The sequence below is a fragment of the Mya arenaria genome, chromosome 12 (genome assembly GCF_026914265.1).
Source record: "Mya arenaria isolate MELC-2E11 chromosome 12, ASM2691426v1".
NCBI lineage: Eukaryota > Metazoa > Mollusca > Bivalvia > Myida > Myidae > Mya > Mya arenaria.
This window is the reverse complement of record NC_069133.1, coordinates 30,508,521-30,535,712: the sequence shown is the minus strand read 5'-3', so window position 1 is coordinate 30,535,712 and position 27,192 is coordinate 30,508,521. Positions and strand designations below refer to the sequence as shown.

The window sequence follows — 27,192 nt, the reverse complement described above, 5'->3', positions numbered from 1 at the left end:
AGTAATTACACTGATAAGTTCTAATATGGATCATCTGGGATGAAAAACTAGGTCACATGACCAAAAAATAGAAAATCTTGTTAACACTCTAGAGGCTACTTTTTCAGTCCAAATATCCTGGAAATTTGTCAGAAAGGTTGTTTCGATGATTTCAAGCTCAAGTTCAAAGATGGGTCATCTGGGGTCAAAAACTAGGTCACCGAGCCCAAATATTGAAAAACCTTGTTAACACTCTAGAGGTAACATTTTCAGCCCAAATATCCTGGAAGTTTGTCAGAAAGGTTGTTTTGATAATTTTAAGTCAAGTTCGAATATGGGTCATCTGTTGTGGGTTTTTTATTGTTATTTTATTGTTTAAATTCAGTGAAGGTACCAACTTCAAACTTCATGAACATATAATAGTTCCACCTAAGGTGGAAGGGTAGACGGGCACCATCGAGCATGTAGTCCGATCTATTACTTTTGAAACCCTTTGTCCAGTCATGACCAAATTTGGTCAGAATTTGTATGAATGTGTTTGATGATTAGCAAAGTTGCTGTAGTTACCCGAGAGTTATTGCGCTTTAATTATCAGGGTTCGAATTAAGACTCGCATACTCGCAAAATGCGAGCGACATTTGGAAATTGCGAGTGACTTTTATTCAAGCTCGTAAAATTCTGCAAGTGGCTTTTTCTAGACCACAAAATGTTAAAAGGAAAGTAGAATAAACATGAACTTAATTCCACTATGTAGACGAGTGTAAACAGCCTATAAGTGGCATGTTTAGTCTATAAGTGGCATGTTAACACTACTGATATAAAGAAGACAGTACAGAGTCACGCTCTAGTAGGTTTTCAAAAATAGAACAAATACGGAAAAGGCCGAGTTTTATCTCGAATCTTTCCGGGATGCTCCGAGGCGTGCATAATACAAAGTAAATATGAATGACGTAATCACCTAGCTCAATCATTGGCTAAATTTAGCGCTTTTGCGCACTATATGTAAACCCCATCATCCTTTGAATACATTTCCGCCCAACTGTCAAAATGAATAGACTTCGTTGATCGATATATTTCATGGTCCAAAGTATCCACGCTACATTTACTGTTGCTTTTTTATTTTAAATTTATTATTTTATTGTTTTTAATACTTATAGACTTAATGAAATCTGTAGCGTGCTTGTCGAATGGGTATTAAATTACCCGATGGCGAGGGTAAATATACAAAGTGAACAATGTCAAATTATTGGACAGCTTTGTTATCAAAAAGCTGCCAGCATCAGATGAGTCTTTCCATACCCCCCAAATAGAATAAGCCATCAACAAGTTCTAGTAGTCAAGTCACTCAAGATTGATACTTTTTAATATTCATAATATGTCTTAGGTGTTAATTTCTACTTTAATTAGACAATATTATAAGGGAATAAAGCAAATAATAAAATTGCAAGTTGATTTGTCATTTTGCGAGTTGCCTCAAAATGCACTCGCAAAATTTTGCGAGTGCTCCTCAAAGTTAAATTCGAACCCTGATTATAGAAATAACCTAAAATTGCTCTTGTCCTTTAACTTATTAAGCATTTGTTAGAATATCAAAAAAATTGATAATGTGAATGGGCATAATACATCACAGAAGCCAAATCGCTGTTATTGCCCTTTAATTATCAACAAGTCTATAGCACAAAGTTTTACTCAGGTGAGCGATATATGGCCATATTGGCCCTCTTGTTTGAAGATTAACATCAAAATAAATATTAAATCATTCATTTCATCGAAAAAATGCAAGTAGTATAGTTAAATAACATGACAGAATAGTTATATAACTGTAGAGCTACAGATAAGGATTGTAATTGGAGTAAATAGGCTTTAAAATGAGCCAATTATGATATAAAATCAAATATTTGTCCATTTTGTTATGAATACAAATTGTTGCAAGAGTGAAACGTTACAATGATTAATTTACAACTGTTTTGTTAACAACTGTTTTGACAAACTCAAAGATACCACTAAATTGGCGTAGAATCACTTCATGATTTCCCTTGATGAGCTTGTGTTTTATAATGCAAAGGGAAGGAAGCGCTGCCTGGTGTTTTTAATCAATTAAGATCCGCTTTTGGGGTCAAGTCTATCATGTATATCAAATACACTTATGTTAGCATGTCAAAGTGCCAGAAGACTGACAATCACAATAACACTTATTGAATTAAATTAAAGGGGCTAGACACCAGATTGTCCAAAGATTGGCAAATACCGTATTTGCTCAAAAGAAGCCTAGATTTGTCAATGTGAGCTAGTATGTGGTCGATAATGTTGTGGGCTAGCTCTGGCCCTACGTGTATTACAGTTCTGGGGCAGACTTTAGGCTGACATACGGATGATAAGTCACAAACAATAATAACCGTTAAAATATTTATTCAGTTTACTATGTAAACATCAACATGAAAACATGTATAGTAAAATCGACGTTTTGAGAAATGTTAAAATGTTGTGATTATTTATGATTCAAGCAGTTTTATTTCCCTGTCAACCAAATGCTAAAACAGTCAGCCATCAACCTCCTTAAATTGATCAAATGTTTATAAATCTTTAGAAAAATCTGACAAATTACTAAAACGCTGTAAAACAGTTCCACTTATTATTTATCTAATGTTCTTTAATATTTCTTGATTCTTTTATGCTATAATTACTTTGAAAAAATGCCGAGATGTTAAACGCAGGCTTCCGCCATGAAAGGAAACTGGAGAACTCATCAGCAAAAATCTATGCTCCTTATATATGCCAGATGCAGACTACTGCATCGACTCGTAGATCGACACCAAAAAAGGGCATCGACTACAGCTGATCGATCTAGGAAAATGCGATCGATCGCCTAAAATTGAATCGACTGGTAAAACTTTGATCGGTCTAAAAATAGAACCGCTGAAAATATGGCGGTTAAGATAGTTACGCTAGAATATACATTTTTGCCTTAAGTTTTCATGGTTAAAGCAAAGCAAAATTACAATACAAGGTAAAAATTAACAACCTCTTAAGTTTAAACTTCGCGGTTATAGCAACCTTGGTAAAACGGATGTGATGTAAATGTCAAAAATCAGTGAAACAAGATGGCTGACTGACTATGATATTGCAATAAGTTGCTATGAAACAGACAAAATTACGTGAAATTCCTCATGTTTTAAAAGTAAGAATCATATGAAACGAAGTAATATAAGTCTGTTACACAATATAGCTTGCATGGTCTAAATCGGAATATACGTTGAATTGACAAGAAACGGTAGATGAAATGCCGGGTGGGGTTATTCTACAAAGTAAACTCTTGTCTACAATTGAGTTTAAAATTAAGTTACCCCATCGCGGACAACAACAAACATGACAACTGTGAGTACTTTGATAATAACACTTTCACTTAATACATCTGTACAGTCAGTGTCACAACACTGGGGCACATCAGTAATACTTCAATTTACATGTTTAAAATAATAACGCAATTATAATCATTTGCTGTTTCATCTATGCTTTCCCATTTAAAAAAAACAAACACATAATGGTTTCCCCGGTTCAAATCATATCTGTTTATGAGTAAAGATAAATATACAAACACTATTTTTAAACTTACTGGGATTTACGTGGTAGACATCCCTAGTAAATTTCGAATTGGAAAAATGCGCAAAAACTGTGAAAGATGTATGTATGGTAAGCAATGTGATACATCAGTAAGTAAGATTTAATACGTTGTACACAATGATGTCAATGTTTTTGACAATTTTCTTTTTTTCTTTTAATACTATCATCTGGTGTCTAGTATAATACACAAAATTTTACAATTGAAGTAAAAAGTTACCTGTAGCTCTGAACTGTTATGTAACTATGTTTATCTTGCATGTATTTTGTTATTTATGTTGGCAGTTGGAATAAAAGGCCAACATTAATTACTGCCTCACACTAGGCTAGAATATGTGGTGGAAATATATAAATTCCAGCAGGAAATATTGAAAAAAAGTCATCATTAGCCACAATATACATCAATTACACTAGATTCTAACAGAATTGTAGATTTTAGCTCGCCTTTTTATACCCCCAACAAACAAAGTTTGAAGGGGGTATAGTGGAGTCACCCTGTGGTCGGTCGGTCGGTCAGTCAGTTTGTCGGTTGGTCTGTTGCAATTTACCTTGTCCAGATCATAACTTAAAAACAACTGAATGGAATTGGATTAAACTTCATACAATGATAGAGCATAATGAGAGGAAGTGCAGTGTACAATAATCATAACTCTATTCTTGCTTATTACTGAGTTATTGCCCTTTGTTACTTTTTTTTGTCCGGAGTATAACTTGAAAAGTACTGGATGGAATTCATTGGAACTTCATACAATGGTAAAGCACAATGAGAGGAAGTGCAGTATTCAAGAACCATAACTCTACTTTAGCTAATTACTGAGTAATTGCCCTTTGTTTTTTAGCTCACCTGTCACTTTGTGACATGGTGAGCTTTTGTGATCGCCTTTTGTCCGGCGTCCGTCGTGCGTCGTCCGTCAACAATTTACTTAAAAGACATCTCCTCCTTAATTGCTGGGCCAATACTAATAAAACTTCATAGGGATGTTCCTTGGGTGGTCTTCTATCAAAGTTGTTCAAAGAATTCAATTCCATGCAGAACTCTGGTTGCCATGGCAACCCAAAGGAAAAACTTTAAAAATCTTCTTCTCCCAAACCACAAGGCTTAGGCCGTTGATATATGGTAGGTAGGATCACCAAATGGTCCTCTACCAAGATTGTTCAAATTATGGCCCTGGGGTCAAAATTGGCCCCGCCCCGGGGGGATTGGGTTTTCTCTCTATGTTTATAGTGAAAACTTAAAAAATCTTCTCCTCTGAACTTACTTGGCCTAGAGCTTAGATATTTGGCATGATTCATCGTCTAGTGGACCTCTACAAAGATTGTTCAAATTATGGCCCTGGGGTCAAAATTGGCCCCGCCCCGGGGGGTCATGGGTTTTCTCTATATGTTTATAATGAAAACTTAAAAAATCTTCTACTCTGAACTTACTTGGCCTAGAGCTTAGATATTTGGCATGATTCATCGTCTAGTGGACCTCTACAAAGTTTGTTCAAATTATGGCCTTGGGGTCAAAATTGGCCCCGCCCCGGGGGGTCATGGGTTTTCTCTATATGTTTATAGTGAAAACCTTAAAAAATCTTCTCCTCTGAACTTACTTGGACTATAGCTTAGATATTTGGCATGATTCATCGTCTAGTGGACCTCTACAAAGATTGTTCAAATTATGGCCCTGGGGTCAAAATTGGCCCCGCCCCTGGGTGGTCATGGGTTTTCTCTATATGGTTATATTAAAAAAAATCAAAAATCTCCTCTGAACTTATGTTGCTTAGAGCTTAGATATTTGGCATGATTCATCGTCTAGTGGACCTCTACAAAGATTGTTCAAATTATGGCCTTGGGGTCAAAATTGGCCCCGCCCCGGGGGGTTAGGGTATTCTCTATATGTTTAAAGTTAAAACTTCAAAAATCATCTCCTCTGAACTTACTTGGACTAGATCTTAGATATTTGGCATGATTCATCGTCTAGTGGACCTCTACAAAGATTGTTCAAATTATGGCCTTGGGGTCAAAATTGGCCCCACCCCCTTGGGGGGTCATGGGTTTTCTCTATATGTTTATAGTGAAAACTTCAAAAATCATCTCCTCTGAACTTACGTTGCTTAGAGCTTAGATATTTGGCATGATTCATCGTCTAGTGGAACTCTACAAAGTTTGTTCAAATTATGGCCCTGGGGTCAAAATTGGCCACACCCCGGGGCTGATGGGTTTTCTCTATATGTGTTATAGTGAAAACTTAAAAAATCTTCTCCGAACTCACAAAGACAAGTAACGTCTTAATTTAAACTGGATAACATATTTAGTACACATACCAATTTTCAATATGGGCCACATACAACAATTAATAACAAATATACATATATAGATACACACGTAAAATCAAGTAGTGACAAGAGCTTAGATATTTGGCATGATATTTCATCTAGTTGACTTGTACCAATATTGTTCAATCTTTGGCCCTGGGGTCAAAAATGGTCAAAAACTTAAAAAATCTTCTTCTCCGAAACCAAAAGGCGAAGGCCTTAGATATTTGGTATGAAGCATTGTTTATCGGACCACTATTAAGATTGTTCAAACTTTAGCCCTGGGGTCAAAATTGGCCACACCCCGTGTTCATAGGCTTAGGTTTTCAATATTTGTATATAATGGAAGAATGTGCAATATATGACAGGTGAGCGATTCAGGGCCATTTGGCCCTCTTGTTGTTTTTTGCTGTCAAACTTTTTTCCAGACATTAACTTGCAAACTACTGGGAGGAATTTATTAAAACTTCATACAATGGTAAAGCACAATGAGAGGAAGTGCAGTGCATAAGAACCATAACTCTATTTCAGCTAATTACAGAGTTACTGCCCTTTGTTATTTTTTCTTGTCCGGAGCTTTACTTGAAAACTATTGGTGTGAATTTAATAAGACTTCATACAGTGATAGATCATAATGAGAGGGAGTGCAGTGTACAGAAACCGCAATTCTATTTCAGCTAATTACAGAGTTAGTGGCCTTTGTTACTTTTTCTTGTCCGGAGCATAACTTGGAAACTATTGGATGGAATTTAATAAAACTTCATACAGTGATAGATCATAATGAGAGGAAGTGCAGTGTACAGAAACCGCAATTCTATTTCAGCCAATTACAGAGTTACTGACCTTTGTTACTTTTTTCTTGTCCGGAGCATAACTTGAAAACTACCGGATGGAATGTAATAAAACTTTATACAATGGTACAGCACAATGAGAAGGAGTTCAGTGTACATGAATCATTACACTATTTTAGCAAATTACAGAGTTATTGCCTTTTTCTGTGTTTTTTTTGTCAAACTTTTGTCCGGACAGTAACTTGAAAACTACTAGATGGAATTTCATAAAACTTCATACAATGATAAATCATAATGAGAGGCGGCGTTCGGGGGTATTAATCACCTTCAATGATAGCTCTAGTTTTCAATATTTTTTTTATGTAATACAGTTGGTATCATTGTCATCGTCATTCAAGAAGTTATTCAATTAAAACTTGGTACACATGTTTCCAGAGACCATATGCACATGTACATCAAGGCCCACCATTCTTGTTATGCACTTTTTTTGACTGAAAAAACAACAGAGGAGCGTTGATGTCTGCTTTGAGGGTCAAAAAGCCTCGATGATTACAGCATTTGTCAGCATAGCTTAAAGGGAAACTCTGTGCTCTGCCCCATGGTGGCCATGTGTTTTTTTTACAAATCATGATGGCTTAAACAAAAAAAACAAAATTTGTTATGTGGTCATCTTTGATTTGATTTTTCAAAGCTATAACATTTTTTGTGACTTTTTCCTGTTTTAAAACAAAATGATTCATTCAGTTCAATAATAAGATCTAGATTGTAATTAATAAACACTATTTGTACGGGTATGTGAACATATTGGCTACTTTTTGTGCATGACATCATTCAGGTATGTGAACAATGTATGGGCTACTTTTTATGCATGGCGTCATTTAGGTATGTGAACATATGAGCTACTTTATGTGCACGGCGTCATTTAGGTATGTGAACGTATGAGCTACTTTATGTGCGAGGCGTCATTTAGGTATGTGAACATATGAGCTACTTTATGTGCGAGGCGTCATTTAGGTGTGTGAACATATGAGCTACTTCATGTGCATGGCATCATTTAGGTATGTGAACGTATGAGCTACTTTATGTGCACGGCGTCATTTAGGTATGTGAACGTATGAGCTACTTTATGTGCGAGGCGTCATTTAGGTGTGTGAACATATGAGCTACTTCATATGCATGGCATCATTTAGGTGTGTGAACGTATGAGCTACTTTATGTGCACGGCGTCATTTAGGTATGTGAACGTATGAGCTACTTTATGTGCACGGCGTCATTTAGGTATGTGAACATATGAGCTACTTTATGTGCACGGCGTCATTTAGGTATGTGAACGTATGAGCTACTTTATGTGCGAGGCGTCATTTAGGTATGTGAACATATGAGCTACTTTATGTGCGAGGCGTCATTTAGGTGTGTGAACATATGAGCTACTTCATGTGCATGGCATCATTAAAGTATGTGAACATATGAGCTACTTAATGTGCACGCCATCATTTAGGTATGTGAACATATGAGCTACTTTATGTGCACGGCATCATTTAGGTATGTGAACATATGGGCTACATTTTATGCACGGCGTCATTTAGGTATGTGAACATAAGGGCCACTTTTTATGCATGGCATCATTTAGGTACAAGAACATATGGGCTACTTTTTATGCATGGGGTCATTTAGGTAAATGAACATATAGGTATGTGAACATATGAGCTACTTTATGTGCGAGGCGTCATTTAGGTATGCACCTAGTTCTCAGCGTGAGCTTTTGTGATACGGTGAATGTCCGTAGTCGTCCGTTGTCGACATATTCCTTCAAACCACTTCTCCTATACCACTAGGACAATTTCATCTAGGAATGTTCCATGGGTGGTCCTCTTCCAGATTCCTTCAATAAAAGTGATTCCATGCAGAACTCTAGTTGCCATAGCAACCAAAAGGAGAAACTTAGAAAGTCTTCTTTACAGAAACCACTGGCCCAATTCTGACATATTTTCACAGAAATTCTCCTTAGGTGATCCAGTATCAAATTCCTACACCTAATGGTGATTCGTAAAAGAACATGGCGTTAGTGGGCGCGGCTAATTTTCACTATATGACTATATGGAAAACTTTTCCACAGAATCCACTGGTTCGATTTTAAAATAATTTCACAGAAATGATTCTAAGGTGAGCCTCTATCAAATTTCTTCATGCAATGTTGATTTGTAAGAAAACATGGCTGCCAGGTGCAGGCTACTTTTCATTATAATTATGTCTCAATGGAAAACTTTGAACATCTTCTCTTCAGAAACCATTTGCCCCATTTCAAAATAATTTCATTATAGGTATGTACCTAGGGTGACCCTCTGTCAATTTACTTCACCCTAATGTTGATTTGTAAAAGAAACCTGGTCTCCTGCATTAGCGGCTACTTTGTCCATTTTGAAAACTTCAAAAATCTTCTCCTCAGAATCTCCTGGCCTGACTTTTGAGATATCTTAACAGGAGATATTCTTTAGGGGCAGGCTTTTTTTCATTATATGTCTTAATGGAAAACTTTGAACATCTCTTCAGAAACTATTTACCCGATTTCAAAATAATTTCACAGATATGTTCCTTAGTGACCCTTTTTCAAAATCCTTCGTCCCGTGTTCATTCATAAAAAACAAGGTTGCCAGGGATGGGGCTAGTTCAATATGTGTCTATATATAGAAAACTTTGAAAAACTTCTCTTCAGAAACCATAAGCCTTATTTCAAAATATTTTCACAGAAATTTTCCTAATGTGACTTTTGTCAAAATTATTTAATTTTTTTACATTTTTAACCAGGTTTTCAACGAAAACCGGGTTATTAGAATGAGGTTGTCGTTGGGCGGGCGGGGGCCGCGCAGGTGCAAACATTGGTTTCTGTTCAATAACTTTAGTTAGCATTGATAGATATTGATAAAACTTGGTGTGTAGGTAGCTTATGGGAAGAGCTAGCTTGGGATTGCTTTTGAGGGGGGTGGGGCTAAGGTCAAGGTCACTGTTACTAAAAATAGAAAAATGGTTTCTGCCCAATAACTTTAGTTAGCTCTGACCGATATTGATGAAACTTGGTGTGTAAGTTGCTTATGTGAAGAGCTAGCTTGGGATTGCTTTTGAGTGGGGAGGGGCTAAGGTCAAGGTCACTATTACTTAAAACAGAAAAATGGTCAAGGTCACAGTGTTTCTTAAAATAGAAAAATAGTTTCTGCCCAATAACTTTAGTTAGCATTGACAGATATTGATGAAACTTGGTGTGTAGGTAGCTTATGTGAAGAGCTAGCTTGGGATTGCTTTTGAGGGGGGTGGAGCTAAGGTCAAGGTCGCCTGTTACTAAAAATAGAAAAATGGTTTCTGCCCAATAACTTTAGTTAGGATTGATAGATATTGACGAAAGTTGGTGTGTAGTTAGCTTATGTGAAGAGCTAGCTTGGGATTGCTATTGAGGGGGGAGGGGCTAAGGTCAAGGTCAATGTTACTTAAAATAGAAAAATGGTTTCTGCCCAATAACTTTAGTTAGCTCTGACCGATATTGATGAAACTTGGTGTGTAAGTTGCTTATGTGAAGAGCTAGCTTGGGATTGCTTTTGAGTGGGGAGGGGCTAAGGTCAAGGTCACTATTACTTAAAATAGAAAAATGGTCAAGATCATTGTTACTTAAAATAGAAAAATGGTTTCTGCCCAATAACTTTAGTTAGCATTGACCGATATTGATGAAACTTGGTGGGTAGGTAGCTTATGTACAGAGCTAGCTTGGGATTGCTTTTGAGGGGGGTGGGGCTAAGGTCAAGGTCGCCTGTTACTAAAAATAGAAAAATGGTTTCTGCCCAATAACATAAGTTAGCATTGATAGATATTGATGAAACTTAGTGTGTAGGTAGCGTATGTGAAGAGCTAGCTTGGAATTGCTTTTGAGTGGGGAGGGGCTAAGGTCAAGGTCACTATTACTAAAAATAGAAAAATGGTTTCTGCCAACAGTAATTTTCAGTTACGTCTCTTTTAGATAAAAGTAAAGATAAAATCATACAACAAATTAATTGGCTATAATTTCTGATTGCCCATAACAAAAACCTGGTTTTGTCGCATTGCGGCGCTTCTAGTTTATATTATTTTTTTGTTAATAATTTATTGTTTTACAATCATTGAAGATATCAGCTTCGAACTTCATCAACTTATTCACAGTAAGAATGTGCTCTTTTTTGAGTTTTAATAACCCCATTAAAATATTATTGTTATTTTATCATTTTACTTTCATTGAAGATTGCAACTGTAGACTTCATGAACTTATTCACAGTAACAATGTGCTTTAAGAGTTTTTGGCCTTTTGTAATTTTTAAAAAAATACAATTTTTTTCATGTATTTATACGCCCAATATAGAGCCATCTTGGCACATGGGTATTGCATTTTGCCTAAAAAACAATTATAACAAAGTGTGATGTCGTAATTATTATGTAATAATACCATTGCATTATTTTATAGCTTTGCAACAACCATGTAAAACAACACAACATTTATATCATGGAGTGGAAATTTGGATGTTCACTTGGCGCTTCCATAATTGCTATTATGAATTTTAATCAATCACATGAGAATTTTCTTCTCCCATCACACAATAAATAAATATAACCCCTTCATGTGTCTTAGGGTCACTACTTAAACATTACAATATTTTAAATCAAAATTCACTATCCTTACCTAAATCATTGAGTATAGGACACACTTTTTCCCTTGGAATTCCCATACCGGTAAATAAAATGGCTTCTTCCTATAAACGGTTTGTTTACATTTCACTTCAAAGGAATGCTACTCAAATTGATTGATGGATTTGGTTATAACAGCAGTAAAAATAGGCTAAGGTTGGCATCAGCAGACAAATACAAATAAAAGTGGTTAATTATTTTAAAGTTTTGAAATTGTACGACAATTTTTACAGTAGTTTTTACGTGGTATGATATGTATTAAAAACAATTAGACATGCATCAGTTGAAGTGCCATCATTGTGCACCTCATGATCTACCTTACGGTCGCTGCCTTACTACTAATAGTAATCAAAGCGCAAATGCGCTGAAAGACTATCTGCAGGCAAATATGTGAGGGTTGCAAATTTTATTTGAACAAATGGAATGGGTGAAGGGCACATAGATAAAAGTGAAAACTGTGCCGAGGGTCAAGAGAGCTTGTGCCCAGATTGGGCGACGAAACAAACATATCTATATATATATTTTATGGCGTCTGGTGTCATTTTGTATATGTAAATGTCACTTGTTCACTTGTTAAACATCGTAACCCCCCATCCCCATGTATTTCATGTTACAATGCATGCCTCTTTCAATCGTTTTTTCGCTGCTTTGATTAGATATCATACGATAGGAAAGTAAAATACATCATATATACCATTTCCTTTTATGAACATACATGTTTTGTTTAAGGGAAATCATCTGTTTAAAACCAACTTCAGCAATAATTCCCTTCAAAATCACAGCTTATCACTTCAGTCGACATATCACCCAGCCCCATGTATTTGAAGTTATTATGCATGCCCATTTCATTTTCTAAAGGTTTTTCGGTTCTTTGATTAGATATCATACGTAAGGCAAGTTTTATGAATATACACATTTTAATTGTAATTGTTTAAGGAAAATGATTTGATTTTATGAATAACTTTAGCAATAATTCCTTTCAAAATGCAGAGCTTATCAGATGGTCGTTTTCCCGTGGTGAGGACAAACATGTGGCCAGTTAATGTATGTAGAAAATATCGGTCAGTTAATGTAGTTGAAACTATTTCTAAATTATCGGAAATTGTCTGTTCTAAGAATGAGAATAATTACGATTGTGCTTTTTAAAGTTTATTGATAATTTTAATGTTATTTTAATATGTTTTATGTAAGTATCTGTGTAGAAATAGTACTTGTGCTGTTATGAATGCTTCGTACTCGTTGGATGTTTTACAGGTTTAATCCGCACTTCTTTGCTTCACCAAACGTATGCATGACTCACTGTCGTATCAGGGCATGTGTGCTTATATAAATAGTAAGCTTAATAGTAAGCTTAAAGCATGCGCAGATAGTCTAAAAACTGTTGAAATGACAGTGTTGTTCACCCCATTATACCAGTGTTTAAAATACTTTGTTAAGCTGTCAGTACACCTATCAAGCTGTCAGTAGACCTGTCTCCCATTATTACTTAAAATAGTCCTTGTAAAAGTTACTCTTCATGTTACAGTTAGAGCAGCTGAAGCCGTCAGAAGACCTTCGCTCGCTACTGCATAAGTTGGTGGCAGAAGTCGGCGACAAGAGCCCATCGATAGGATCAGGCTCTCGGGTCGAGTTAGATCCGGGCACTGTTTTAAGGCTCGCCCGGATCCTCGCTAGGTATAATCAATGTACAGATAAGCATATAAACTCTTTGCAAATATTATAGGACAGCTGTCAATTTTACTCTCTTATTCGATGTGCAGAATGGTATAGATAGATGTTTATCAAATTTGTAAGATTGCAATATTAAATCTCAGGTCACAGTGTAACTCAATTTACTTTCTAACTATATTATATATGATAAAGAACATGTCTATAACTGTCATAAATTTCAGAATTACTTTTTATATTTATAAAATATGCACTTTATTTTCTATGGTATATATTTCCTTAGGTTGAATGCCCCACAAGAAGGTGCAAAAGTGTGTGGGCAATCAACCATGAATACTGTTATAACCCATGGGACCATTTTCGCCTCCTCTGCAGGCCTGGTAGGTATTGATGCTTGTTCACTTATTTAAGGTAAAAAAAAGTGAAAACTGCTCATGATGAAGATAACATAAGCAGACAATCAACCATGAGTATTGTACAATTCATGGGACCATGCGAGCTTGGTAAGATGGTTTAGAATGAAGAAAAACATGCCTTTAATCCTTGGAGAAAGAGTATGTCCTTTTGTCTGTAAATTGGCCGCTCAAGAACTTTGGAGCTACAGGGTATGTCCTATGTGTGAACTAAATGGGCTCGTAGTGTATGAAGTGGGCTATTCAGTAGGACCACAGAAGAACTCTAACTACCTAAACAATGACCTGCTTTCTTAAAGCACATTCTGTTAGAAATAGAAACAGTTAGCCAAAAGAGAAAATTTGGAAAGCTAAAGCCCTGCGTCTAGAAAGTTCATAAGGTTTTAACAGTTCATTTTAGATGGAAATTTTTAATGCAACAACATGATCATAAAGAACAATCTCCATGATGCAGCAAAATTCTTAGCTATGGAGAACTACAAAAGGCTCTCTTTCAAAGTAAGGAGCATGGATTAGAGTTGTCTGCAACTGCTTTTACTCAGATTTTTACAATCAGACCATGTGCTTCTTAAATTATTACTGTGCTTTTTTTGGTCAAACCCAAAACATTCACCTTTGAAGTGCATTCACTTAAAAAAATGTAAAACAATGGAAACACACACCAGATATACTTAACTTGAATAATAAATTAACTATAAATTGTGTAGGATGTGTAACAGTATATATTTAATGATAGGCATTGTTCATTACCTGATTACAAAACTTGGTCTCAAATTACGCAATATATAGAATACATGTACCAGTCAAGTTAATTAACATCCAGTAATGAAATATTCATTATCGTAAACATCATTGTGTTATGGTCATTGTTTTTCTTGACTGGTGCAGATTTTAAACAACAGAATAGGAAAATGGTATTTCTGGCTCGACTATTCGAAGAATAAGGAAAGCTATCCCAGTCACTTGAGCGTCAGCGGCAGCGGCAGTGTCGGCGTCGGCGTAACCACTTATGTTAAAGTTTGCGTACAACCTCAAATATTTTCGAAGTCCATTGACTTCTGGCTTTGAAACTCTGCACACTTGTTCACCATCGTGCCCCCAGCCTGTACACAGGAGGAGGTAACTCTATCAAGCATATTGACAAAATATGCCCCTTTTTCTACTTAGAATTTATGTTAAAGTTTGTGTACCACTTCAAATATTTTCAAAGTCCATTGACATCTGGCTTTGAAACTTCGCCTGCTTGTTCACCATCATGCCCCCATCCTGTAAACAGGAGGAGGTCACTGTATCGAGCATTTTGACAGAATTATGCCCCTTTTTCGACTTAAAATTTACATTGAAGTTTGTGTCCCACCTCAAATATTTTCCAATTCAATTTAGGCCACACCAAATTGATAACTTGTTCATCAGATTTTTTCCAAAAAAAAATGGGGCGAGCGAGCGAAATTATAATAAAAATATTTGTTTTGCATTTAGCAAAAAAGAGGAGCGAGCGAAGAGCGAACAAATATATATAGTCATTTAACTCAGTTTTGCTCACATTTTATTCATTTATTAACTAAACAATGATATTGTAAACAGTACAAGGATAACATCCAGTGAAAGAATGATAACACTAAAAGATAATTCTATACAAATATTAGTTTTGAAATCAAACAAATGCTATTTGAGATCAAGCAAATGTATTTCTTTAAACTATTTAATAAATGAGAGGACCCAAAACCACATTTTTCCAGTTTTTTAAACCTTTTTGAAAAGTTTTTTTTCAAAATACTCTATTCATGGCTAAAGCCTATTCAAAGCCTGGACAGAAGTGCTAATGGTCACAGCCACCTGCCTGCCCAATGGCATATCCAAATCTATTAACTAGGTTTTCCACTTTTCCTTTGGAAAACTTGGTTTAAAATAATTCTCTATTAAAATACATTGTCATATCTCATGCCATGGAAATAACTAGACAAGGTGACTTAAAAAATAACTCACAAAATGAATATAGGCATTTGCAATCAAATATAAACTACAGCTATCACTCTTGCAATGACTACACGATTGGCCTTGGTAGCCATCTAAGTTCTGGAAGAGAATTTACAAAAAAACTACGCCGTTTTGTGAACCATTTCAGCACCAAATATGTCACAGATAATTACAGCCAGCGCCAGATTGATTTAGGTTTTCTCAGTATTTAACGCCTACCTTTTTTAAACTTGCAGATTTTCCTTATTTTTTTTAGATATCTTGTTCAAATTTAGACAAGTAATAGAAAACATAAATATATATACAAAAGACACTTTTACTTCTTTTGTACTGCGAATACTGATTGTGTTAATTTTCATATATAGCAAAAAAATATATCAAGAAAATACAAAAATATGCAATATTTCTTTCATAGACAAAAACCAATCAGCATAAATATTTAACACTTGAATGATTTCCATATATAGTTTAAATATACACATGACCATCTTAAAAATGTACAAACATTTATTTGCACACAACGTGTGATTAATACCTTTTTCCAATCACACAGTCTGAGACATAATTTTTTCCTTTTTGACTTAAATATTTACAACATATACACAATCTGGCTTGTTGTTTGTTTTTGTGTGAAGGGTAAAACTCATGGGATTGCATGAAGCACATAGGAATGTAAGTCAGGTTAATTTTTAGCATCAACCTACTGTCCATGAACATTGACTCATCGGAGACCAAGGCCTGCCCTCGTTGCCTCATTGGGACAGGAATTTCATGATCCGCTGCGTCGGAGGAATCTAAAATTTTAATAAGCAATATTATACATAAATGTTCATTGTAGTATAATGTAGTATGCATTACTGAAACAGTTTGATGATAACACAAGAAAAGTGGTGCTCGTTTCTTGGCCAAACTTTATTTTTCTATCACTGTACATGCATTGATATGAATTAAATAAACACTATACTCTGATCTGTAGCAAAATAAAAACAAACATGCATAAATCATTAAATGTATATTTTTGAAGGAAACAAATAATACAAAAACTACATCATATTTACTATATTAACAGGAAAACAACAAAGAAGTGAAAATACACAAGTGAAGTTTTTACCTGGACAGGTGTAGTAGGTATAGATGACCAATTGAAAACTGTCGTTTCACTGTAACGGTCTTCCGAGTTCCCGTCAAACATGTCTGAATCAAATTCAAACTTTCGATAATCACTGTCATTCACAATGAAATTCAGCACTTCTTGCCCAGTATATTATGTTTACTTTTAGCGGGAGCCAAATTAAACACATTTGTCCAAAATTTAATCAAACTTTAAATGGTGGTAGAATTGTCATTTGTTCATGTAACTTTCAAGAATCAGGAAAAGAAATAAATGTTTTCATGTTGCCAATTTAGTCTCGATCATCTAGACGCTTGCATCTGGCTCTACATCGTTCATTGACTCTAATTAGAGCAGCTGCATGATTGAGACTAGCCAGTGCTTTGATAATTGTTACGATCGAAAAACGCGGTTATAAGGGAAAAGGCTACATTCTACTAAACAAATTAGCATTAGTAAAAAAAATTAACTATTTTTTTTTGATGGTGCGGGCGCAAGTGATAAAAAAATAAAAAAAATGTTTTGCTTTTCTGCAGAAATAGGTGCGGGAAATCCGATGAACAAGTTATTGATTTGGTGAGGCCTTATGTAAATATCTCAGCACATCATGTATTGCATTGAAATCTAACAGTGATCCATGCATGTTTCACCAAAACTTTTCAATCCATACACCGAAAAGCGGCGGAAAAGTCGAGCGGGCTGTCTCTGTGACAGCTCTTGTTATTAATACTTTTCACACAATAGAAGAAGCTGGAATTATGTGGGATACTTGATGTGCTAAGAGTGTTGTCCATTTCATTTGCATAGAAAAAGTTTTAAATCTCATTCTATTTTGAAATTTTTATGGTGTAAAGGAAAGTGAAAAGGATTATACTTAAGCTTGTGCAGGTAGTCAAAGAATGATAGGTTATCATAAAGTAGATTGAAACATTCATATCTGTTGTGATTCTGGTAAATACCGTACTAAGGATTGTTTGACTTATGGTTACACATTTCAGGAGAGTGACTTGGACAGGAATCCAGACATACATTTGATGTCATCCAAGACTCAATTTGTATATGGAAGTAGTCTTGGAGGAGACCCCAGATGCATGCAAGGTTGGTGGGGAACATGGGTCACCAGTCCTACCAAATGACACAGGCTACAGTTGCATTTAAGCTTTTGAATGAAATATAGATATTTATAAAATATGAGTTTATATCCTTCTTTCAGGAGAGTGTCTCAGATGAGACCTCAGGCCCAAGCAAGGTGGGTGGGGAACGGGTGACAAGAGGGGAGCCAGACGGACGCTCCCTCTCCCTGTCCAAACAGGACAGTTTATACCTTGTGAGTACTTTTCTTAAAGGAACTATCTTACATATTTCATGTTGGCAACATTTTATTTCAACTTCAGCTACACAAGCTATAAAAGTGCTCAAGGTGAGCTTTTGTGACTGGTCTATGTCTGGTGTCTGTCTATAATACCAACAAGAGGGCCTATGCTTTACTGGCATGGCTCTTGTGGTAATTTTCAATCCAGAGCATGTACATATGAGTAATAGGCAACAAATATATAGTTCACTTTTTGTGTTTTGGTTAGCTGAAAACGCTGCACGTTCATCATCTGAGGACAGAAAGTGTTGTAAGCAGATTAGTTGTATGAACTATTTTAATATGTGCCAAGTAAAGGTAGTCTGAGGGTAAAAACTATTTGCTTTCAAAACTGTACTCAAATGCCACCCCAACGTGGCAGTTGGTGGAGTATTGGAACGTTTTCCACCAAATGCCATGTGGCAGTTGGTGGCAAATGTTTCACCAAATGCCACCCCAACATGGCAGTTGGTGGAGTATTGGAACGTTTTCCACTAATTTTCCATCAAATGCCACGTTCAGTTTCTTTGATCTTTTTTTCACCAAATGCCACGTCAACGTGTAAATTACGTGGCACTTGGTGGAAATAAAATCATGGGATTATGAAGTATGCATACGACAACCTAAGAACAAAAAAAAACAATCATTCTTTGCAGTCATTTAGTTACATGTGTACACACAATTACAAAGGATCACAGTTGATGGTGAAGAGCTGTCTGCATTTCTACATTTGGAGAAATCCTGAAAACAGTTCTAGTATAATTTAATTTGGAGGTTTCATTTTAGCTATCTTTATTCAAAATTTATTTGTAAAATTAGATGCATAAATAAAATGGCAACATTAAAAACTTACTCATATGTTTCTTCAGCTTTGGGCCTAGCCAGATTAATACCAAATATTACAATAAAATGATATATGGTTACAAAATATTAGAATCCAGCCTCATACATTGAATCATTGCAAATATGTTTTACAAGGGCACTCCTCTGTTGTATAAGCTATGACAATACTGATTTTTCCCCCTAATATAGACAAGGTAAAAATTTAATGTAACTACTGGTTTTTGGTATTTTGAATATTGAAATGTCAGTAACCTGTTTCTTTTCTTTAGTGATGCACATCCGGTTGTTGTTTTCTGCAAGTTTGGCTGTACTTCTTCTGCTATTGAAGTCCTCTATTCATATTTCTTTCTGAAAAAGGAAACATTTTAGTAAATCTGTTCAATATAACAGGGTTTGCCTCACAGAAGAATGTTATTTGTTCTACAATTTGTTCTACAAATGTCTTTGGAAACATGTATACACCAAGATTCACTTGAATATCTTTATTTTTTCAAAATCATGCAACCAACAACATCAATAACACCAAGGCTTTGTCAATACCTCAACTGTTTTTATTAAACACACACACACATACACACCCTTCAGATCATATACATCATTTAAAGTAAGTGTAATATTCAAATATTTACCAAAAAGGTCTTAGAATCTTGTCCAGGTACATTGCCATCTTTATGGGGGGTTTTGTCTGAAAAAAAATATGTGTATTATAACATTTCTTTATACATCTTCAACTTCATAGTACAAATTGAATGATACTTTTTAAATTTAGTGCATTCCTACAATGAGTATTATCAATTCTTTTGGAAAAAAGTGAAACATACTTGACAGTACATGCATAAAGCTTATAAATCTCTTAGTCAAACTTTAAACAAAGGCAAAGAGCCTAATATGTGTAAAAAAAGAAAAGAAGATAAGTCCTGATCTTATTTGTTTGTTAATATGATAAAAAATAGTTACCTTTTAATCAATCCATTTAATTAAACAAAATTGCACCAAAAAATTCTTACTCATTCAAAGTTCCACAAATGCTAGTAACTGTCAAAAGATTCAAATATTTTGAGGAGATTTTCCAGCAGAGATGTCATTCCGAGTTCAAATCAAACATTAATGGGATCCCTGTACCTTTGGGGAAATAGCAACAGACCAAAATGTACACAGAAAACTGAGTTTGACTCATCATTATCATGACCATGATAATCATCATCACATTGGTGTTGTTGTCATCATCATCATCATCATCATCATCATCATCATCATCATCATCATCATCATCAGCATCATCATCATCATCATCATCATCATCATCATCATCATCATCATAATCAACATGTTGCTGTTGTTGTTGTTGTCACCACCACTGTGATCATCATTATCACCTTCACCCGCACCACAATCATCATAATCACCAGCACCACAATCATCATAATCACCAACACCACAATCTACCACCACCACCACCACAATTGTCAAAATCACCACCACCACCACCGTTGTACCACCACCATCATTATCACGACCACCACAATCATCATAATCACCACCACCACAATCATCATAATCACCACCACCACCACCATCATCATAATCACCACCACCACCATCATAATCACCACCACCAGCACAACCACAATCATCATGATCACCATCATCACCACCACAATCATCATGATCACCACCACCACCATCATAAACACCACTTCCACCACCACAATCATCATAATCACCACCACCACCTACACAATCATCATAATCACTACCACCACCATTATCATAATCATCATCAATAGAACCACCAACATCATAATCATCATAAATAGAACCACCAACATCATATATTTGCATTCACACTTCATTCCTTAACAATTGTTGTTGTTTATCAATTGCACTTTATTTCTGTATAAAGTGCAATGGCATTTCCCATCGATATTGCGTGCGTTTGTTCGATACTTCTGTCCTGTCATACGGCGCAATAATACCAAGGGGCGGGGCATATTTACTACGGAACTATTTTTTTTAATGAAATCGTAGTACAATTATTGGCAACATGCAAAACTGTAATCTGCAGTAAAGCAGTTAAAACAAAATAAGCAATGATAATTTGATTGATTTTAATGTAGATAATTTCATGATGGATGGAACAGTTGAAGAAACGTAAATGTGCTGTTAAATGTCACGAAAATGCAAAAACACTTAGTTCAAAATAACCTCTATAACGGGTGCTTGTATGACGTCATGAGTGATGTCATTGAAAAAGTTTTACATTAAGCTCGATTCGGGCCGCAACATCACTCCGCAGCTGCATTTTGTTTCGACGCCATTTTTTGCGGTGTACATTCGTTTTGAAAGTGTTGTTTTTTCGAAAAGTGACTGGATTACTGGGATTATTTACACACAATACCTATTGGGTAATCAATTAATTACCTATTCAGTCCTACTTTAACCATTATTTGGTTTTGATAACTAATTTAAGCCTGAAAATTTTGCAAACATGTTCTTGATAAAATGTACAGCATCTTCAGCATCAGAGAAAAAATATTTGAAATGTCTTCGTTCATTGCATACACATAGTGGAATCATGTCCATATCAGTCGTATGTTCTGAATAAAATCGACAGAAATAACTAAAAGTTCAGAGGAGTTAGTCGTTTTAGACATAGTTTAGTGCTTTTAATAGCCAAAACAACTGCAAAAAAAACTATTTGGTAAACACATCAGCTTGCCAGAAAAAGACAAGTCAGCAGAAAATATGTAAGTTATATGACTTTTGTGGTTTATTTCCTATTTTGGTATTTGTATGCAGCTACATTATATATTCTAAAATATGTTTTTGTGCAAAAGTTTGCATCGTTGACCAACTTTCGGTCAGAAACCAGGTCGCTCAGCCTTCATTGTTATGATGCGGGCCCTGAAAGCGCATATGTAAAACAAAAAAACGGGCATTAACGGCACGTGAATTTACTGAATAATGCACGTTTTCTACCGATAACGCCCGGGGTTTTGCGTTTTAATACACCACGATAACGGACCGAAAACACACATTGTATGCAATAATACGTATTCATAATATTCTTGACCTTGAAAAGATAGAAAATAAACATATAAATAAGGAACTATTTTATCTGTGCATTCATTGTCGTATAAAATTAGGTTACGATAGCTGTTCTAATTTACCCACCGTTGAGAACAAGGAGAGAAAGAAAAGAGAAAATGCTCTTGAATAATCATTTTATTTTAGCAGAAATGTAGATTTAAATGAATGTAAATATAAGTATTAAAATTCGACATGTTGCATTTTATTGGGGTATGGTATGCAATGGCGCCTTCGGACTCCACCCATTTTGAACAGCCCCATTGCATACCATACCCCAATAAAATGCAACATGTCGAATTTTAATCCTTAAAATCATCATCAATAGAACCACCAACATCATAATCATCATCAATAGAACCACCAACATCATAATCATCATCAATAGAACCACCAACATCATAATAGTCATAAATAGAACCACCTGAACATCATAATCATCATCTGATTTCAATAGAACCACCAACATCATAATCATCATCAATAGAACCAGCAACATCATAATCATCATCAATGGAACCAGCAACATGATGAAGAGTAGTAGGACATGTTATTTATAGTAGTAGTGGGAGAAATCACCGAAAGTCCAATTTTTTCACCAAGTGCCACATGAAAAAAAAAATGTTCAATTTTACACCAACTGCCACCTCCAGTTGGGTGGAAATTTCATGGCAGTTGGTGGAATTCTTGATATTCCACCAAGTGCCACCCATTTTCCACCAAGTGCCACCCATTTTCCACCAAATGCCACCCAAATCCATGGCATTTGGTGGAAGTTGGTGTCTAATTTAGGGAAGGGATGATTAAAATTTCATTTCTGTAGCTTTAAAAATAAAAAGAGTTGGTCAAAAGGTCAAAGTCAAGGACATCCAAGGACAACATTGATGCTCGTTTGCAAAACTGTACACATGGTCAAAATTTCATTGCTGTAGCTTTAAAAATTAAAAAGTAAGTCAAAAGGGGTGGGGCCAGCTTTTGCCCAAGGGACATAGTTTCAAATGTTTTGCTCATATGATGCTCCACAACAAATATCAAAGGTATGGGCCTTGTGGTTGGAAACAAGAAGATTTTGAAAATATTTCTTACATAAGCCTCTAGGAAACTTGTGACCCCCAGGGCAGTGCCAGTTTTGACCCAAGGGGCATAATTTGAACAACCATGGTAGTGGACCACTAAATTAAGCCTTGTTCAAAATAGCAATAGCATAGCTGTTTCAGAAAAAAAAGGCTTTTGACATTTCCCAATTTTAGTATACCAAACCTGTGAACCCGGGGGCGTGGCCAGTAATGACCCCAGGGGCATAATTTGAACAAACATTCACAAGCAATTGTGACTTTACATGTAAACTTGGCTAAAAATAGACTTCGTATGTAGATTTGGCTAAAAATAGACTTAGCTAAAAATAACATTTTTAGCTCACCTTAGCTGTAAGCTGAGGGTGAGCTATTATGATCGATGATTGTCCGTCGTCTGTCGTCCGTCCACACTTAGTTTGTTAACACTCGAGGGGTCACATTTTTTTGCCTCAATTGTCACGAAACTTGGTCAGAATGTTAGTCCCAGTAATTACTCAGATGAGTTTGAATATGGGTCATCTGGGGTCAAAAACTAGGTCACAGAGCCCAAATATGGAAAAACCTTTCCCTGCGAAAAATGTTCTAGAATTTTCTTCAGTTCTAGAATTATTCTAGAAGTTCTAGAATCATTTAAGAATCACCTTACACATTCAAGAACATACGTTCTAGAACCCCAGCAATTCTAGAATACTTATTCTTAATGATGCTTATTCTGAAAACTTGAAGAACACTAGTTCTAGAACCCACACAATTCTAGAATATTGGTTCTTAACAATTAAAATTCTGGAACTTTGCTCAATTTCTAGAATCAGAATTCTGGACACGTTTAGGTTCTTGAATATTTATTCTACTTCTAACAAAATTCTACAACATTGTCTCATTTAAAATTGAAAATCATCAATTTTCTTGCACAGAATTCATCAAAACATAAGTCCATGAAACTGTTCATGAACCGAAGTTCATGAACTTGAATCATTGAAGTTTAATGAATTTGATGAACTGTTTAACCATTCAAAAGATTAGACGTCCAGCAGAAGGGTGCGGCAGCAAAAGGCAGGCCGTTGAGAATTGAGAAAGTGGTGACTGTTTGGTGAAGATTGGATGAAAACTTAAGACTTTAAAAGCCATTTAGGATAATTCAAGGGCAATAGCCTATAAATGCGTGGGGTTTCCATGCGTATCTATCAACTGGAATAAAAATCCAGCAAATTGCAGGTTTGAAACATTTGTTTAAATAAACAATTAAATATTATTACCTGCTTTTTTATCAGATCGTCCAAGACAGAGATAATCACAATGGGAGCTGGTATTGATCTCACTATAAGACAGTGTTATAAAAAAACACACTTCAAGTAATAGAATTGAAGACCATTGAGGGTACAGTATTGATGGTCTAATTGAACACGTATTCGTGGCTGTCCAAATTTGATGGTTGACGCAATATAAAGATATATCCTGAATTGCCCTATTTGCTAAAATATTTTATTTACAAAACATCTTTGCCAGCGCTGGTTAATTAGTTGTCAAACAGGTTTAAGGTATATTGTGTACATGTTCACTAAACTAAAAACGACTCTACAATCATTAAAAATGACACAATCCTATGTCCGGTGTTGATGTTTTTTTTCACCCACTTTTGGTATCGCTTACGGATCGCTTACGTCTTTATTAATTATAAATAAAATTAAAATAAAATTGAAAGGATAACTAACTCTATGAATGTGAAAATATTGCATTTAATTTGACAACTTGTTATCGATTGCCTCACATATATTAACAAAATAGTCTTTTTCTTTTACGGTTACGCATTTTAGAGGATGCTCTTCACTGGCAGAGGTAATTTCGAACTTCCGCCGTGTTCGACAATGCGCCAAATAAATTAAGTGTTATTTCGTCAATTTTAGGTAAGTTAAAACAAAATAATTGGTGTTATTCAATAACTTTCATAACTATCTTTTACACTAATATTATTGTTTAAAACGACATTATAACATTTAAAAGTTGTTTGCAAATATGTTCTTTGTAATATGTTTTCGCAACAAATGTACGAAATACCTTTGTGTAGAAACACAGTTTAGCTAGTGTTTTTGAGTAGCATACAGCTAATTCTTCATTGTTATATATTTTTTAACAACTATTATATATGTTTCTTAATGTAATTGTTAATGAAACTTCTGTTAAGCTAGTTTTTGTCCAGAAGTAGGAACAATTGTCATTTATCTTTCATATTTTTTTTTTTTTTTTTTTTTTTTTTTTAGAAATTCTTTTTACCAGTACTGGTTCATTTTCAACATCCTAATAAATTATGTGATGTGAAGTTTTTTTGGTAATTGAACTCAGAAATCATTGATTTTCATCACATTCAAAGATAAGAAATATAATCTGTCATGATTTATTGCAATAGATATTTATACCCCAAGGATTGATATTTCAGCCATTGTGGGTCTTTTAAAGGGAAAATAAACTAATATTAAATCCTTTCCTAATTCACAGGAGACTAGACAGCTTGTTCTTTTCACTGTAAAATTTCCCAATTTCCGCATTTTCACGAGGCAAAATTTCCCAAAATGTCTAGGGTCTTTTTCCCAAAATGGGCTGAAAAAGCCCTGGAATTCTAGAAGTATTCCCTATAAAGTGTTGTAAAAATCTTCAAAGTTTCTAGAATCTTCAGAATTCTAGAATCAGAATCAGTAATTCTAGAATTTACTTATAGAATATTCAATAAATTACTTCTAGAATATTCAAGAAACATTAAATGGCCGCTTCTTGAATTGTTATTCAAGAATTATTCATGAACTATTCAAGAACTTTGATTCTAGAATTATTCGAGGATTTTGATTCTAGAATAATTCCTGGATTATTCTTGAACAATTCTTGAAACACATTTCAAGAACTGCCATTTAACGTTTCTTGAATATTCTAGAAATACATTCTAGAATAATTCTTGAATAATTCTAGAGTTATTCTAGAATGTTTCGCAGGGGTTGTTAACAATCTAGAGGTAACATTTTCAGCCCGAATATCCTGAAAATTTGTCAGAAAGGTTGTTTTAATGATTTCTAGCTCAAGATCGGTCATCTTGGATCAAAAACTAGGTCACAGAGCCCTAATATGGAAAAAAACCTTGTAAATACTCTAGAGGTAGCATTTTCAACCCAAATAACCTGGAGATTTGTCACAAAGGTTATTTTGATTATTTCTAGCTCAAGTTTGATTGTGGGTAATCTGGGGTCAAAAACTAGGTCACAGAGCCCAAATATGGAAAAACCTTGTTAACACTCTAGAGGTAACATTTTTAGCTCAAATATCCTGAAAATTTGTCAGAAATGTTTTGTTGTTTATTTCTAGCTCAAATTCGAAGATGGGTAATTTGGGGTAAAAAAAAAAGGTCACAGAGCCCGAATATGGAAAAACCTTGTTAACACCCTAGAGGTAACATTTTCAGCCCAAATATCCTGGAAATTTGTCAGAAAGGTTGTTTCAATATTATCTAGCTCAAGTTCGATTATGCGTCATCTGGGGTCAAAAACTAGGTCATAGAGCCAAAATATGGAAAAACCTTGTTAACACTCTAGAAGTAACATTTTCAGACCAAATATCCTGAAAAACTTCTCAGAAAGGTGGTTTCAATGATTTCTAGCTCAAGTTCGAATATGGGTTGTCTGGGGTCAAAAACTAGGTCACAGAGTCCAAATATGGAAAAACACTCTAGAGGTAACATTTTCAGCCCAAATATCCTGGAAATTTGTTAGAAAGGTTGTTTTGATAATTTTTAAGTCAAGTTCGAACATCTGGGGTCAAAACTAAGTCACAGAGCCCAAATACAGAGAAAACCTTGTTTACAGTCGAATATGGGTCATCTGTTTTTAGCTCGACTATTCAAAGAATATGGAGAGCTATACTACTCACCCAAGCGATGGCGTCGGTGTCGGCGTAACACCTTGGTTAAGGTTTTGCATGCAAGCACACATAGGTTAATATCTCAGCAACTTATTGAGGTATTGCATTGAGACTGTATACAGTGGTACTCAACCATCCAACCTATTTAATTAACCAAGTTAGAAAACTCATTTAATGCAAATAATAGGCCTTTATTATTCGACTTAGAAATTCTGGTTAAGGTTTTGCGTGTAAGCACACAGGTTAATATCTCAGCAAGTACTTGAGTTATTGCATTGATACTTAATACAATGGTACTCAACCATCCAACCTACTTAATTAACCAAGTAAGATAACTCTAGTTTGCATTTAATACAAATATTTGCTCTTTATTATTCAAC

At 35.2% G+C, this 27,192-nt stretch overlaps 1 protein-coding gene across 1 annotated transcript in view; it reads left to right on the top strand.

Annotated features, from left to right (window-relative positions):
- LOC128210598 (golgin subfamily B member 1-like) overlaps window positions 1-27,192 on the top strand; it is a 234,999-nt gene that overhangs the window by 12,398 nt on the left and 195,409 nt on the right. The window contains exons 2-4 of the mRNA XM_052914948.1: window positions 12,912-13,060; window positions 13,338-13,434; window positions 17,769-17,882. Of these exons, the coding sequence (XP_052770908.1) occupies window positions 12,912-13,060; window positions 13,338-13,434; window positions 17,769-17,882 (360 nt within the window). The remainder of the gene's footprint in view (window positions 1-12,911; window positions 13,061-13,337; window positions 13,435-17,768; window positions 17,883-27,192) is intronic.